Here is a 17585-nt window from a genome sequence, read left to right on the forward strand (position 1 = left end):
GACCAAGGAAAGCGCTTGTCACAGGGTAGTTCTAGGTGGGCTTGGTCTGACCTAAGTTAAGAGTTCAGCCAGAAACTTATGGGCCTTGAGAATCTTGATTGACTAATTTTTGAACAGTTGTAGCACTTCCAGTATTGCTGCATTTCTTCAGGTTTAGGATGTTAGAATCCTGAGAATTTATTTGTAAGGAGAAATTGGGGCTACCAGGAAGTTTCAGGCAATATTTAAAGGTAATAGTGGAGACTATGAAATCTAATGACATTATAAAATGTTTTTGCATCCATGAGTGTACCCATCACAAAAGGCTGACTTAAACAATGTACCTCATAAATGAGTATCAGTTAACATGTGTTTTATTTTTTGTTATGTAGTTGTGACTTTATATGCCACACTTGGCAAAGAAGCTGTAGTTCATGGGTTAAATGAATCTGAGGCTACCTACCTGATTACTAGTGTTGAACTTCTAGAAAGTAAACTTAAGGTAAATAAAATTTTTTCTTTGAATTCATGGTAGTGTTCTCTGACAGGACATGAAAATGCCCAATAATTGAGTTTATTACAGGCCTGCATTTAATAGCTGAATCTTTTTTCTGCTCAACAGACAGCATTATTAGATATCAATTGTGTTAAACACATCATTTATGTGGACAATAAGACTATCAATAAAGTAGAATACCCTGAAGGATTTGAGATTCACAGCATGCAATCAGTAGAAGAGTTGGGATCCAAGCCAGAAAACTGTAAGTAAAGCAATGAAACCAAAATGTATTAGTCTACTTGAGGTTTATCTCAGTAGATTAGGAAAAGGAGTAATCGAAGTGGAAACTAAACTTCTTTGATTTAAAAAAAATTTTCTTAAATGTTTATCAAGGCCATATATGATTAAAGTTTTCTCTTCTTTTCTCCTCAAAGGTAAACAGTCTTTTAAAATTTACTAAATAGGAATAACCTGGGTGGCTTAGTTGGTTAAGCATCTGCCTTTGGGTCAGGCCATGATCCCGGAGTCCTGGGATCGAGCCCTGCATTGGCTCCCCCCCAGCCCATGCTTGCTCTTTTTCTGTCAAATAAATAAAATCTTAATAAAATAAAGTTTACTAGATAGTTAATGTATTCAGTGGTTCAGACTTTATGGCAGTTGCTGCCAAACTTCTTTTTTCCAAGTAACCCACTAACTTTCCAACTTGGACCTCACGTAAAGAAAAGATCTCAGGCCTTCCACTCAATAGCCTTTCTTCTTTTGAATTGCTTAATGCTAGTGATTTTTTAATGATGTATCAGAGGACACAAAGCTGTTTGCCAAGCTCATGCTCAGATTTATGCCACCACTGAGATGGCATTTGATACTTCATTTGAAACAAGTAGATGTGCCTTGTGGCAAAATGTCAATTGGTCATCAGGACAGAGGGTTGAGGAAATTAAAGACTCCGTTTATTTATTTTTTAAAAGATTTTATTTGTTTGAGATAGGGTGAGAGAGAGAGCACAAGCAGAGGGAGAGAGAAAGGGAGAATCAGATTTCTCACTGAGCAGAGAGTCCAACATGGGGCTTGATCCCAGGACCACAGGATCATGACCTGAGCCAAAGGCAGACACATAACCAACTGAGCCACCCAGGCATCCCTAAAGACTTCATTTAAATAGTTTCTTTCCTTATGTTTAATGTGAAGATCACAATAGTCTACTAGTTGAGAAAAGGATTCATTTTGATAGGAAAAAATGTTGGTTGAACCCCTCTTTACCTTCTGAGTATATGACCACTAGGGACCGAACATGTTTGCAATAACAGAGAGAGACTCTAGCTTTTTACCCAGTGTGGAGAATAGCATGGAGGCTGAGGCTCTACCCTACTTTGCAAGCAAACGAGTGAGCCAGCCACAGCTTCTTGGAGGTCCAACATTCCTGAGTCAGAGATGAAGGACAGTTTTTTAATTCACAGCAAAAGCAGTAGCCAGACTGTCAGCATTTGTGTTGCTTCCCCACATTCCAGTTTTCATACAGCAGTGTGAAGAGGGTGGGATGATACCCATACCCGCAGTCAGTCGTGCTACAGGAGAACAACCATGAGATCAGGGAGCCCAAATATTTTATAGAGGGCAGTATGACTGCCCTTTGCCCTAGAGAGAGAGATTATTTTTATTGTACTGGGCAGGAAGCACATCTACTCTTTGGCTCTGCAGGGAGACACGGTCTCCATTTTCCAAAGCTGTTTATTCTGCACATATCCTTGAAAAGATAGTCTGGCACCCAGTCACTGTCTCTGTTCACAAGATACGCAGAAACTCAAGAGACCCATAGAGAATTGTCTATCAACACCAGACTGACCCTGCAAGATTGAGGTCAACTGGGAGGTCCTTATTGATACAGATCTGTTGCCAGTTCTGTTGATTCACCAAAGGATTTTGGTACGAAATATAAGGGGTATTGGTCCTTTTTTTTATGATAGAGAGAGAGAGAGAGAGAGAGAGAGGGGGAGAGGCAGAGGACACAGGCAGAGGGAGAAGCAGGCTCCATGCACCGGGAGCCCAAAGTGGGATTTGATCCCGGGTCTCCAGGATCACGCCCTGGGCCAAAGGCAGGCACTAAACCGCTGCGCCACCCAGGGATCCTGGGTATTGGTCCTTATAATTTTATGTAAGAAATAACCTGATAGACTACATATCCCACCTAGTTCTGTTTCTCTCTTTAGTAATGAGACACATGTATTTTTTGGTGATACTTCACCTTAGTAGGTTATTATGATAACAGGAAATGAAGTGTCACATGTCTTGAGAGTGAGAAGCCTATCTACTGCTATGGCTTCCATTAGTCATCAGAGAAAGGCGGCGATTCTTATTTGCTTGATTTTTATAAACTGACAGTAGAGATATTTTTTTAAGTTTTATTTATTTAAATCACCTCTATACCCAACATGGGGCTCAAACTCACAAGCTCAAGAGTCATGTGCTCTTCCTACTGAGCCAGCCAGGCACTCCGACAGTAGATATCTTTAAGGATATTAGCATTACCCAATTTAAGTAAAACTTTATCTTTGGTTATTGTGGTGGTAAATCACACTTTAAATTTTTAAAGTTAACTGGTACATAAAAATGTAATTCATTTTTGTTAACGGATTTTTAAAAAATAGAGTTTATTTTGTAGAGCGGTTTTAGGTTCATGGCAAAAGTGGGGAGAAGATACAGAGGTTTCCCATACACTCCCTGCCTCTACAATGCATAGGCTCCTCCATTTTACCAGCATCTCTCATCAGAGTGGTACATTTCTTACGATTGATGGATCTACTCTGACACATCATTATCATCCAAAGCCCATAGGTTACATTGGAGTTTACTCTTTGTGCTGTACTTTCTGTGGATTTGGACAAATGTATAATCTTTGGTATCACCATTTTAGCACCACCACTACAGGATCACCATTATAGTACCACAAAGAATATAAGCTGATTTTTATTTTATTTTTTTAAAGATTTAATTTATTTATTCATGAGAGAGACACAGAGAAAGAGAGAGACAGACAGACAGACAGAGACAGAGACACAGGCAGAGGGAGAAGCAGGCTCCAAGCAGGTAGCCTGACATGGGACTTGATCCCAGGTCTCCAGGATCATGCCCTGGGCTGAAGGCAGCACTAAACTGCTGAGCCACCCAGGCTGCCCTATAAGCTGATTTTTAAAAATCTACCAATCTTATAAAATGTTTATTTAATTTTGATAATGTGACTGTGGATTCTTGGCCATTTTGGTGTATCCTGCAATTGAAAGGAGGTTAAAAGCTTACTACAATATACTACCTTGAAAGTGGAAGGCTCAGTGTGCTGTTTAAAATTAGCATGTTAGAATTGTGGAGTTGAAGTCACCTGACAGATCAAGTCAACAACAACAATGGAACACAAGGAAATGGAGGGAAGTGATGGATGGAGAGGTCTGTTATCCTGATCATGGAGATGGTAGCACAGGTGTTTGCATATGTCCAGATACCAAATTGTATGTGTTAAATATGTGCAGTTCTTTGTGTATCAAATATACTTCAATAAAGCTATTTTTAAAACATAGAAGCAGTTTAGATAAACATTATCTCATCCACATAACACTTGTCAGCCCATAGTAGATAAATTAACAGCAAGAAACAAATTTATGTCACATTACAGTTTTAAAATACTGACATATCCAGCATTTGCTTAGAGTGTGCATCTAGGCACTTAATAAACAGGGAGTTTCAATTTTACTCAACTGTTAGTATCGTAGAATGACAAAAATGTAATGTTGATAATATCAGTTCTCTTTACTGGTAGGCTAGAAGATACTTTCAAGCAATATTTAGTTTTTCTAATTCACTTTCTCTGTGTATGACTATTCTAATTGTATTTATTGAAATGTAATGTGTTGTCTGTTTTTTTTTAATCTAACCTTTTTAAGTGCGTATGTTATCTTAATTTCCTTTTCCCAATAACACATTTTTATTGTATTTTCCAAAAGCATCCATCCATAAATTATTGGGGGGGGAGGTCCTCACAACACATAGTTTGAGAAGCACAACTTTAGCATAGAGGTCAGTAAATTACAGCCTGCTGTCTGTTTCTGTAAATAAAGTTGGACTGGAACACCATCATGACTATTTAACAAGTGTCTATGGCTGGGTAGTTTTGGCAGAGTCTGTATGGCCCTCAAAGCCTAAAATATTTACTGTCTGGTCCTTTGCAAAAAGAGTCTGCTGACCCCTGTTCAAGATGGCTGTGTCTAATAAAGACCTCTCTATTTTCCTCTTCCAGTCATTCAGTAAGCAAAGATAGCACTGGAGCTCAGGACTTCTAAGATGATTAAACACCCCTGCTTTCAGACAGAATGAAGCTTAGATACTATCTAGATATTACCTTTGGTAGGGAGTGAAGTGCTTATAAACCCCTCCACATGGTCTCTCTCTCCCTTTCTCTCTCAGTATCTGAAAATTCCCATCTAATTTTGATTAAACAGAATCAAAGTATAATCCAATCCCGATAGGGCAATAGGCACTAAATCTGGAAGACCCAAAAGAGTCCCAAAGCCAGGCACATGACAAGTGTTCTAACTAGAGGCATGAGTGAGCGAGTGAGTCAGAGAGAAAGGACCTCTTATACCATTCTTTTCATCTAACTGCACATTCAGTACTTTGCAAAAATGATTTCCTATAGAGATTTCAAGAAGCAATGATAAAAACAGTAGAAAAGGTTAATTTTGGTTTGGTGTTCTTTGGATTTTACTTGTTGCTTGGAAGCTAATCTTAAAATAATCTGTTAAATGTATAATGATTATCTAACTCAGTGTCCATGGTTCAGTTTTTTAATAAAATACAATTATTTTTATAACCAGGTAAAAAAAAGATCAGGTCCAGTGGTTTCCAATCAGGCATGTGTATGTCACCTGTGGAGCCTTCACCCCATTCCAGACACAGAGTTTTCAGAGCTAGGGACCAGAGATAGAGAGTGTTTTTGTTTAAGTTCCATGGGTGATTCTCATGCCCACCAGTAGTTAAGAGTCACAATCAGGTCCAGCCATCACATTTTAAAGATGAGAAGACTGAGGCCTGAGGAGTTTGCACACAATACTCTATCCTCCCGATTCTTCAAAGTCCTGGATAGCTTTCCTCAACACAGTGGAAAGGCAGGAGTAGACAGGAATTGGGTTGAGCATCCAGAAAATGGGCCAAATTGAGTTTGAAATTCTCATTGCAGGTAACCACAGTTTGATCGGTACTTTGTGTGATTATCAGGAGAGAGTATTCTACGTAGTTTATCATGATGCAAAAAATCTTAAAAATCTTCATCTTTGTTTAGCAATCTAACTTTTAAACTGAAGAAAATATGGTTCTCTTTCATTTGTTTAGTGAGCGTCCCTCCAAATAGACCAACTCCTTCGGACATGGCTATTGTCATGTATACCAGTGGTTCTACTGGCCGACCCAAGGGAGTGATGATGCACCATAGCAATTTGATAGCTGGAATGACAGGCCAGTGTGAGAGAATTCCTGGACTGGGGTAAGAGAGAATTCTTCCACTTTCTTCTTAAAGATCAGAGCTCATGTTTGGCATTCTCTAAACTCGATCTGTATTAAAATGGCAAGATTATTGATGTTTCTAATTATCACACCTTTTTAAGAATGGCTAAAGTGTTTTTCTCATTTTGTTTTAGACCAAAGGACACATACATTGGCTATTTGCCTCTGGCTCATGTACTAGAATTGACAGCAGAGATATCTTGCTTTACCTATGGCTGTAGGATTGGATATTCTTCTCCACTTACACTCTCTGACCAGGTGACAAGCTTTTCACTATACTGGCATGATCATATTAAGTGGCATTGTTTGGCTGACAACGAATTACTGAAACTGGAGATATTTTAATTCTGTGAAAGCCTTCTCCCTGACATCAGAAATAGCTCCCATGGGCAAATATGTAGCTGCAGAAAATAATCTTGTGGATTTGTTAGCATCACTATACATCTTTTTAAATGATTTGAAACTAATTCATCTTGTCTTTATTAGATGTTGATTCTGGATAGCTAGGATAGAGAGCATGAATGCACTGAACCTTTTTGATACATGATCTGCAAATAGTGGTAGGTTTTTTGGGAGGCGATGTGGTGGGAGGATTGGGGCCCAGTTTGACTCTGCGGTTTCTCTAGCACTGTGGTATTCACTAGCCACATACTGAAGAAGAGATCATCACAATTAGATGAGCAGAATTTCACCACTCAGTTGCCCTAGCCACATTTCAAGGTCTCAATAGTTACGTGTCACTAGCAGCTCCCACACTGGACAGCACAGGGACCAAGCATCTCCATCATCGTGGAAAGTAGTGTTGCATATCCAAAGGCAATGCTTGGCTTTGTGCCCTGAGTCCAGGTTCTCCCTTCTCCCTGCTGTTGACAGTAGGAAGGCCAACAATGGTAGAGCTCACTCCTGTATTGGAAGCCCATTCGAAATCACACATCTAGTACCTACTGTCCACAGTTACATGGAGTTTGTTCTTTGGATGAGTTGCTATAGAAAAGTGTCAGCCAGACATTGGGGCAAAAAAGAGTTTCTAATGTTGCTGTGAGGTCCCAAATGCTGAGGGATAAACTGAGTGTAGGTGGAATGACTTGATTCTTGGGGCAGCTTCTGACACTTCTGCCCGTAGGGGCCCACTATGATTTAGGCAGTGCTGTCTTTTATTTGGGAGTGTCTGTAAAGCATGCAGTTGGCAAGAAGACGTGGTCCTTGATGCTCACAATTAGAAATTATTATACTTTTTTTTGGTAGAATTACCATTTTAGGAGAGATTAGGTTAGTTATGTAATATTAAGGCAGAAAGGTTAATTGGATGTGTCTGAATTTGAGATTCCAACCATCTTTTTGAAAATTTGTTTTTGGATGTATAACTTAACGTGCACAAATCTTACATGCGCCACTTGATTGGATTTAATATACACATAGAGGCTTCTGTGGCCATCAGTATCTAGATTAAAAAAAAAAACACTGGGGCACTTGGGTGTCTCAGTTGGTCGAGTCTGACTCTTGATTTCAGCTCAGGTCATGATCTCAGGGTCGTGAGATGGAGCCCTGCATCAGGCTCCATGCTCAGTGGGGAATCTGAGATTCTGTCTCTCCCTCTCCCTCTGCCCCTCTCTTCACTCTAATATAAATAAATGAATCTTAAGAGAAAAAGGACATTTCTAGGATTCCAGAATATCCCTCATGTCCCTTCCTAGTTATGACCACCTCCCCCCAACCCCCAGGATAATCCAACCACCTCTTTAAAAAAAAAAAAGATTTATTTATTCATGGGAGACACACACAGAGAGAAACAGAGACATAAGCAGAGGGAGTAGAAGCAGGGTTCATGCAGGGAGCCCGATGTGGGACTCCCCCTGAGCTGAAGGCAGATGCTCAACCCCTGAGCCACCCAGGCGTCCCCCAACCACTGCTTTTAAGTGGCTTTTTCATGAGAAAATGTTTTGTGTTCTAAACAGCTACATACTTGATACTTTAAAGAACACAACCTGTTTGTAAGTTGGAAAGCTACTGGATTAACCACTCAACAGAAAGTTCACATTTAAGATCTGTTAGAACAGGGTGGAGAGAATAAGTAATGAAGTAAACTAATAAACCAGACTTGCTCAAGTTGAGTTTAAAATAGACCTGTGAATGAAACTGCGGCTTGAATTGTAAAACAAAATTTGTAGGGGACTTTATAATGGTAAAGAAAAAGAAAAATCTGTGGTGATTACATTTCAATGCACTGCAGTGGGTTTTTCTTATGCTTAATATATTTTGAAAATGTGAAAAGAATTTCAGTAAGTTTTGAGTGTGATTCACCCCCGCCCCCCCAGGAAAGTTCGGAAGCCCGGGACTAGCAACCCTTGTTTTCACTGCCTTTCTGAAAACAGTTGCCTCGATGTAGGGAAGTGGGCAGATGGACTGAATGTCCCATCCACCCTTTTCATGAATTTTATAATAAAGAGTCTCAATCTCAAGAATCTAAAACCCAGGAATCTACATCACATCAGAAATCAGAAAGATGGGGGAGGCTTGAGGCACCCCATATGAAGCCAGCAGATAATTGTGATGTTGTCATAACTAGGGTTATTGCAGTTGTGATTAAGACAAGAGAACTAGGGATGCCTGGGTGGCTCAGTGGTTTAGCACCACCTTCAGTCCAGGGTGTGATCCTGGAGTCCCGGGATCGAGTCCCACATCAGGCTCCCTGCATGGAGCCTGCTTCTCCCTCTGCCTGTGTCTCTGCCTCTCTCTCTCTCTCTCTCTCTCTCTCTCTCTCTCTCTCTCTCTGTGTGTGTCTCATGAATAAATAAACTGTTTTGTTTTTTTTAAAGAGACGAGAGAACTAACTGATACCATTACCCAGAGTAATAAAGATAGTGAGGAGGGGCTCCTTGTGGCTACTGCTCCCTGGAACAGCTCTCTAAAGCAACAAGTGGTCAGGACCACAGTCGGGGCGGGGGGAGACAGCTCTTACTCGAAGGACATAAGAGTCCATCTATGTCTCCACAGGGCAGCTCTCCCTTGTGTGGTATGTATGTGGGGATGTAGGTTTCCACCTGCAAATGTGCACACGCTTGCACATACATGAAACAAGTAGTTTTTTTATTTCCCTTATCCGTCTTAAAGTAGGATAAAAGCAATTGAGTTCTGCCAGCAGAACCTTCTAAATGACGAGGCTGGTGCTGCTGGCAGATCACACTGTTTCTTAAGAGTTGGTTTTCTTCCTGCCTGTGTCAACATGACTCACAGAGCCTACATCTGAACTATAGACTAATGAACTGCATTACAGCAGATTCTTATTTTCACTTGTAAATTTTATTTATTTAAATTGTTTTTAGGGAGAGGGGAGCAGAGGAGGAGGGAGGCAGAGAGAGAATCTTAAGCAGGCTCCACACCAGCTATGTGAGCCTGACATAGGGCTCGATTTCATGACCTGAGATCATGACCTAAGCCAAAATCAAGAGTCAGAAGCCCAACCAACTGAATGACCCAGGCACCCCAGCCAGTTTCTTATTTTAATCTCCCTTTTTCAGTGGGCTCCCTTATCAGTGGTTCCACCTGCTGACCTGACATTTGAAATCCCAAAGTATTTGTGTGAGAAATAAAACACAAGAAAGACATAATACATACACATTTACATATATATACATATATATCCATATATATACATATATATACATATATGTGTGTATATATATATACATATATACACACACACATACATACATACATACATATCCCTACATGGTCACTGGCAGTGTCTTCAATATTCTGTCAACCAAAATGTTATCAAATGAGTGTTTTTGTATGATGTTAGTTGATAGCAGTGACTTTGAGAGGTGGCTTTACCATTTGGGTAATCAAAGAACATTCAATTTTGTTTTAGTGCTCAATATACCTTAGTTGAGGGTTTCTGTTTTTCTTTCCTTTTTTTTTTTTTTTTAGATGGATGGTTTGTGCTGTGGTCGATATGTCATAAATAAGAATGCTCAGTTTACCAAAATATCTCATTCTCCTTTGTTCTGAATCAACATTTCAGCTCACAGGAAGGCTGAAATCGTGCTAGAAGAACTAATCTACAGGCTAAAACACTTACGTTCTAGACTTTTGTAGGTTATGAAAATTTGAACCGGTAAATCCCAGGGCAGTAGAGGAGCAAATTCCATGTGTGAATTTGTCACTGTCAGTGTTAGTCCTCAAATTACAGCATTTTTTTTTTTTGTGAAGGTTGGCTTTCCTGATTGTATTTACTTTTTCTTTAATGTAGTCCAGCAAAATTAAAAAAGGAAGCAAAGGAGACTGTACTGTACTGAAGCCTACACTCATGGCAGCTGTTCCAGTGAGTATAGATTGTAAATATCATTTACTGCTCCCACTCAGACTTTTTAAAGAGTAATACTCTAAGGGACTTGTGTATGGTTTTAAATTTTGATTTTACTTTGTTGGGAATTATGGCAAATGTGTTCATCTAAATCTCTCATAAGCATTGGGAAGGATTAGATGGCAAGCTTCTGAAATGTATGCCTGCTTAAGTGGTGCTGATACTTGACAATCAAGGGCTAAAAATGACCTGAGTTCAGATCACCTCATGTGAGAATCAGTCATAATGTTTCAAAGGAAAAAAAATGTTTCAAAGGTAGAAGAGATTCTAAAGATCATTTTTGTTTCATGATTTTTAAAAAAAAAAAACAAAAACATGAAACGTAGGCCATCCCAGAGAACCAACACAGCATATCCAATGTTATGGAACTGAGTCTCGGATCTGAGCCTCCCAGCCCTTAGAGTGACCAGGAAACTGGCACTGAAGAGAGCTTCCAGAGAAAAAAAGATAACTTCTAGATATTTAAAATCCTTATGTGAAATAGTGCCTTTTACGAAAAGATGATACAGGTTGTTGGCCTTTAAAAAAAAAAAAAGATTTTACTTATTTATTTAAGAGAGAGGAGGGAGGGGGAGAAGCAGGCTCCTTGCTGAGCGGGGAACCCGATGCAGGGCTCAATCCCGGGACCCCATGACTGAGCCGAAGGCAGATGCTTAACCAACTGAGCCACCCAGGTGTTTCATTTTTTGGCCTTTTACTAATAAATTCTGAAATACTTAACACCATGTTTCATACTTGCATAATCAAATATATTCTAGTACTTTTAGGCTTGGGAACTCTAGTGGGACTGTGTATCATGACTTGCTTATATTATGATCAGATTTGAAGTCTTATCCCAGTATCTTTCTCAGAACTATTTTTGCACATGGAAAGTCAGAGATTAGATTGTGATTAGATTAGAAAACCCAAGTTTTCTAAGAATTAGAGATGGAAGTAACTTTTTTTTAAGCTTCTAACTACAGAATTACCAAATGACCAAAGAATTAAGATAGGTCAGAGTAACCTTTGTCTTTTTGTTTAGAGGTGCTGTAGAATTCAGCAAGTTTACAAGCTTCAAGAAGCTTCTCATTAAAGCATAAGAAAGTGATGCTAATGATAGCACACCTGCTTACTGTGTTCTAGGCACTGTGCTAAGTGCTTTAGATGAATTCTCTCATTTAATCCTCCCTAAGACTCTTCTAGGTGGATCCTGTTTTCCCAGTTTCATAAAGGAAAAAACTTGCCTGAGGTCACAGAGCCCATAGATGCTAGAGTTCAAGTGTGAACTGAGTTGTCTTAATGACTATGTCTGTCTGCTTAGGATTCTTTTGGTTGGGGAAGCAGTATTTTGGGTTTATTACCCAAAGTGCAGGGGTCCCTAGTAAACCGTATCAGAGAACGTAGGGAAAAAAAGGGGCCATAGACTATAGGAAGTACTATCTGAATTTAGGAATGAAGAATAAACAGGAGTTAGCTGATAGGCTGTGTATCTTCTAATTGGACATTGGCCATTCTTCTTTACTTTGTGTCTTAGAAGGCTAACTTCTGTGGATGAGTTACCAGGGCATTGCTTGACTTCCGATTTCTGGTTGGGTTCAGCCAATTATTTGGCACTCAGGAGAGATCACAGGACAGGAGGAGAGAAGGGGGTATTCTGCGCACTTAGTGCCTTTTCTCCTTCCCTTCTGGGCTGTGATTTTTGGAAAGTTGTCAGATGCCCATTGGACAATCTCTTTACCCTTGGCTGTAACCAGGCCTTGCCCATAGCTGTTGTCCTAACCAGGTTCCAGTAATACTTCTCTCCACTTACCTCTTCGGATCTAGGGATAATAAGCCATCTCCCATATTGGTGGTCACTGATGCTTCACCCAACTTTGTTGGTTCCCTTAGCTCCTCCTCCTCCTCTGTAGATAGGCCTTAAAAAAGGCCTATATGTGTGTGTGTGTGTGTATATATATATATATATATACACACACACACACATATATATACACACACACCAAGAATTGATAGATTATATTTTCTTTACTGGGTCAGAATAAAAGATTCATTTAGTATCACATATTCACATAGTCAAAAGAGGGAATTTAGAATAAATCACTGCTTCTTATAAGCAGTGACTCAGTTGAACATCATGTAATTATCAGGTTGAAGTAGAGGGTGACTTCATGTACTAACAATAAATTCTGCCAACTTATTGTAACTGTATCATTTATGTTCCTTACTCACTGAGGCCTTTCTGTGCCTATGACTTGCATCTACTGGAAGGAGCAGTGGAGGTAGTTCTCACACATCTGTCTCATTCCCATATGCTTTTTTTCCCACCCAACATCCTGTTCACTTTTATAAGAGGGGTAGTTACGGGATATTAAAAGTCTTTTAGGGAACTTTTGGAATTTCTCAATCACAGATCTAGTCAAATATTTCAGTTATATAATAATGATTCCATCTGTGGAAATGGACAGAACTACATTGTACTATGCTTGAATCCTGTAGTAGCTTCTCTGCACCCCCATTAGTTTTATTGAGATACAATTGATGTAACATTGTATCAGTTTAAAGTATACAATGTGATGATTTGATATATGTATAAGTTGTGAAATGCACCCATCACCTCACATAGTTACCATTTATATGTGTGTGTGATGAGAACATTTAAAACCTACTCTTAGGGGATCCCTGGGTGGCGCAGTGGTTTGGCGCCTGCCTTTGGCCCGGGGCGCAATCCTGGAGACCCGGGATCGAATCCCACATCGGGCTCCGGTGCATGGAGCCTGCTTCTCCCTCTGCCTGTGTCTCTGCCTCTCTCTCTCTCTCTCTGACTATCATAAATAAATAAATAAAATTAAAAAAAAAAAACCTACTCTTAGCAACTTTCAAATATACAATACAGTGTTAGCTATAGTTACCATGCTGTGCTGTACATTACATCCCCAGGACTTAACTAATCTTCTACCTGTAAGTTTGTACTCTTAGACCAATATCTCCTATTTCTGCCACCCTCTTGCTTCTGGCAACCACCAGTCCACTCTCTGTTACTGAGTTTGGCTGTTTTAAACTCCACATATAAGTGAGATCATACAGTATTTGTCTTTTTCCGTCTGTCTTATTTCGTTTAGCATAATGTAAAAGATGGTTTTGTTGTCTTCATTTGTGAACAGCTCTATTCTCATATTGGAAGAGCCATTCATAAAGTTATTCATTGTAGCACAACTGAATTTACCCTAATGGCTACTTTAAATATTTAAAACCAGATATTTATAAATAGATGTGCTTTGTGCAATAATTCTTGTTAATTTGTGATTAACAAAAACATTTCTAGAAAACATTTAGTGATAGTCTGGGCTTTTTTGCTTATCTATTTGTTTAAATATATTATCTTGGGAGTCACTATCTCCCAAACCTTGTCCTGCTTTTAGTTTTCCAAGGAGCTGTGAGCAAGAATCCTATATTCTTTTTTGTTATCTTAGTTAGGTTCTATGGAAAGGGAATCAAAATGCCTAAATTATAGGGACCTAAAACTCTAGAAAACTCTGTAAGTAAACTTTTTAAAGAAATACTGTAAATCAAAAAAAAAAAAGAAATACTGTAAATCTTTCTGCCATGCACTGAGTCACAAGGTAGTAGTGAAAAAAAGCCATCAGGATTAGATTCACCCTAGTTGGGTGTTCTGGTGCTATTTGAAAATAAGTGAATATATTTGAAAGAAAAGAATTAAAAAAGGTTTTTATGGGGGAGGTGAATGAATTACAGTCCTGTTAACATTAAAAAATTTTTATTATTTTTTTAAAATTATTTATTTATTTATTTACGATAGTCACACACACACACACACAGAGAGAGAGAGAGAGAGAGAGAGAGAGAGAGAGGCAGAGACATAGGCAGAGAGAGAAGCAGACTCCATGCACTGGGAGCCCAACGTGGGATTCGATCCCGGGTCTCCAGGATCGCGCCCTGGGCCAAAGGCAGGCGCTAAACCGCTGCACCACCCAGGGATCCCACATTAAAAAATTTTTAGATAAAGTTAGTGTATAGAACTGAAAAACCCCTATACTTGTCCCTAGTCTTTTTGAAATCATGAACAAGTAAATTTAGTAAAATTAATCATATAATAAATATATCCATTGTGCTGAAGACTTTTACCTAAGATGACGTAAACAAGGTATCTTCACCTAAAGACTGTTTCAGTGTTGGTGTAATTCTTTTCAGATTATTGAATATTTTGCTTACCTTTTAGGAAATCATGGATAGAATTTATAAGAATGTTATGAGCAAAGTCCAAGAGATGAATTATATTCAGAAAACACTGTTCAAGTTAGGGTATGATTACAAATTGGAACAGATCAAAAAAGGATATGATGCGCCACTTTGCAATCTGTAAGTACATTTCATAGACTCTGTAGTGTGAGCCTTTAAATCTTCTTGCGTATGTATATCTGGAAACTGAATAAGTAACTGGCAAGTTAATTTAGTTTGAGCATCACCACCATCATCATAAGGCTGCATTTCTCTTTTATTTGCTTCTAACCCTCATTGCTTATATAGCCAACACAGAGGATCCTGAGCTCTGATCTTGGCAATTTAACAAATTTTAATAATCGAGTAAATATTTAAAATTCAATGTTAAAATCTGGCCTTGTGAAGAAGAACTAGACTTTTGAATCAAGACATTTGAGCTTAAGGGTCATTTCTAACTAAAAGTGGATCAAGATTTTATTATGCATGAAGGATTCTAATTTATTGTATTCATAAAACAGTATAATAAGTAGATGAATATAACAGCTATTTAAAATGCAGTGCTGGGGGTGGAGACAGGGAAACATTTTCCATTAAGAGAGAAATAATATCGATAATGTTCTAAAGAGAACTGTAACTTATTTTCCTTTGACATCATCGTTTTCTTTCATTTACTATATGTGAAAGCAATTTCCTGACACTGCACTCTTTTTTTTTGCATTTTTATGAGTTTTTCTGGCATTTTGAAAAATTAAAATATAGTTGACATGTAACATTCCCTTAGTTTCAGGCATACAACAGAGTGATTCGACCCCTCTGTACATTATGCTGAGCTCACCACAGGTGTGACTACCATCTGGCATTTTCTGGCATTTTTTTTCAAAGCGTTTTGTGAACATCTCACTTTGTTAACTTCTTGTTAATCACCACGATGGTTCTCAAACTTAGGTGTCCAACCAAAGTTGAGAAATCTTACTCAGAGCTTATAAATTAAGATGTCACCAAGAACAATGTATGCAGTATTAAAATTATTCCCCCCTCCTCTTTTTTTCAAGGTTACTATTTAAAAAGGTGAAGGCTTTGCTGGGAGGGAATGTCCGCATGATGCTGTCTGGTGGAGCACCACTGTCTCCACAGACACACCGATTCATGAATGTCTGCTTCTGCTGCCCAGTGGGTCAAGGTTATGGACTGACAGAATCATGTGGCGCTGGAACAGTTACTGAAGGTGAGTGTTGGTAACATGGCAAATAATTCGATGTCAGTTGCCACCAATAAAACCCATTTACACTAGCTTTGGGAGCCATGGCACTTTTATATCTCATAAGTAATATCAGATTCAGGGCAAACCTTGAATAGTTGGAGTTTTTTGAAATTTTTATTTGAACCATCATTTGTGCCCTTTATTTTGGAGCCCTGTAAATATTGATGCCACTCAGTCCTCAGAATTCTTCACCCTGGGCCTTTAATCTTTACTCTCTAAATGATTACTTCCTGGGAGAACTACACTCTTGGAATAAAGTATCATTCTTATGCTCCCTATTGAATGCATATCCCAGTCCTGACTTCTTGTTTGTTTTCTCTTCTGGTATTTTCATCATCCTTTGGCAGGGTTTCTCAACCCTGGCACTACTGAAATTTTGAACCAGATAGTTCTTTATTGTTTGTGCTCTCCTGTGCATAAAGATGTTTAGCAGCCAGATGGATACCAAGAGTAACTCACTCCTCCCAGTAGTGACAGTAGAACAACTGGAAACATTACCAAATATCCCCTGAGGGGCAAAATCATCCTGGGTTGGGAAATACTGGGTAAAGTAATATTTTGGGGATTATCCCACTTTTACTTAAACTGTGTCCAGAATCAGTGCCATCATCCCATACCATCTCTCCATCTCACAGATTGTTTGCTTGCACACAGTGGTATTACCATCCTTAAGGTCATTGAAGGCATTAGCTTTGAAGTCATCTGTTTATTTTTCAGTGTCTTTAACTTCTGTTGGGTCCTCCCACTTCTCCATTGGATTGTTCCTCCCCCCTGCATGCTGACTTTGGCATTGAGCCTTTTATTACTTCACACTGCTCTGAGGTAACAGCCTTTGGACTGCTGTGCCTGACTTTATGATATCACTTCTGACTGATCCCGTGTACTTGTGTTAGACACCTCCACCTCAAAGCCTGCTTCATCCCTGGCAAACCTAGCTTTCCAGGCATCCTTGATCTGGCGTCATCATCCCCATCCATTATTTCCCACATCTCCACATACATACCTGGCTCTGCTCTCCAGACAAGCCAATCTCCTCATTCTTTCTCATGTGGGCATTCTTGCTCTCACCTATCTATATTTTCTCTTCCCTTCTCATAGAATGCCCTTTTGGCTAACTGGTCACAGCTGCCTTTTTATGCCCAACTCTTCAATTAAGTCTTTCCCAATGGTTTCTTTAAACAAAGATTTTATTTATTTGACAGAGAGAGAGAGAGAGAGTGAGAGAGAGCGCCACACAAGCAGGGGAACAGCAGAGGGAGAGGGAAAGACAGGCTCTCTGCTGAGCAGGGAGCCTGATGTGGGGTTCAATCCCAGGACCCTGGGATCATGACCCCAGCCGAAAATAAATGCTCAACTGACTGAGCCAACCAGGCATGATTTCATTTTACATTGATCTTTCTAGTCTCTGGGGTGCTGTTGTGCTCACTGCCGGTACCGTGCAAGTGACGATTTAAATGTGTTCTAAGTTGTTTCACGTGCATTTTGGCCCAGGTTGTTTGTAAGTTCACTGAGGGCACAGTCTCCTTCTTTAGATGTTTTCTCTTTTCAGTGCTTAGTTTCACGCTAGGTACAATATTGATGATCTATAATACTTGATGATGCATAACAGGGCATCCAGATTTCAAAAGGAGAGTATCATCATCATCATCATCCTCCTCATCATCACCATCATCATGTTTGGTAATAACAGCTAATGTTTATGGAAAACTTATTTT

General features: G+C 39.3%; 1 protein-coding gene across 4 annotated transcripts in view; it reads left to right on the forward strand.

Moving 5' to 3' along the window:
* Positions 1-17585, forward strand: part of ACSL4 (acyl-CoA synthetase long chain family member 4) — a 79380-nt gene that overhangs the window by 40797 nt on the left and 20998 nt on the right. For 3 of the 4 annotated variants that reach the window (XM_072816353.1, XM_072816352.1, XM_072816351.1), the window contains exons 5-11: positions 372-481; positions 602-740; positions 5855-6005; positions 6160-6283; positions 10278-10349; positions 14608-14747; positions 15662-15834. In XM_072816353.1, the coding sequence (XP_072672454.1) occupies positions 372-481; positions 602-740; positions 5855-6005; positions 6160-6283; positions 10278-10349; positions 14608-14747; positions 15662-15834 (909 nt within the window). The remainder of the gene's footprint in view (positions 1-371; positions 482-601; positions 741-5854; positions 6006-6159; positions 6284-10277; positions 10350-14607; positions 14748-15661; positions 15835-17585) is intronic. The other variant, XM_072816355.1, reaches the window with a different exon arrangement.

The sequence above is a fragment of the Canis lupus genome, chromosome X, assembly GCF_048164855.1.
Source record: "Canis lupus baileyi chromosome X, mCanLup2.hap1, whole genome shotgun sequence".
Classification (NCBI taxonomy): domain Eukaryota; kingdom Metazoa; phylum Chordata; class Mammalia; order Carnivora; family Canidae; genus Canis; species Canis lupus.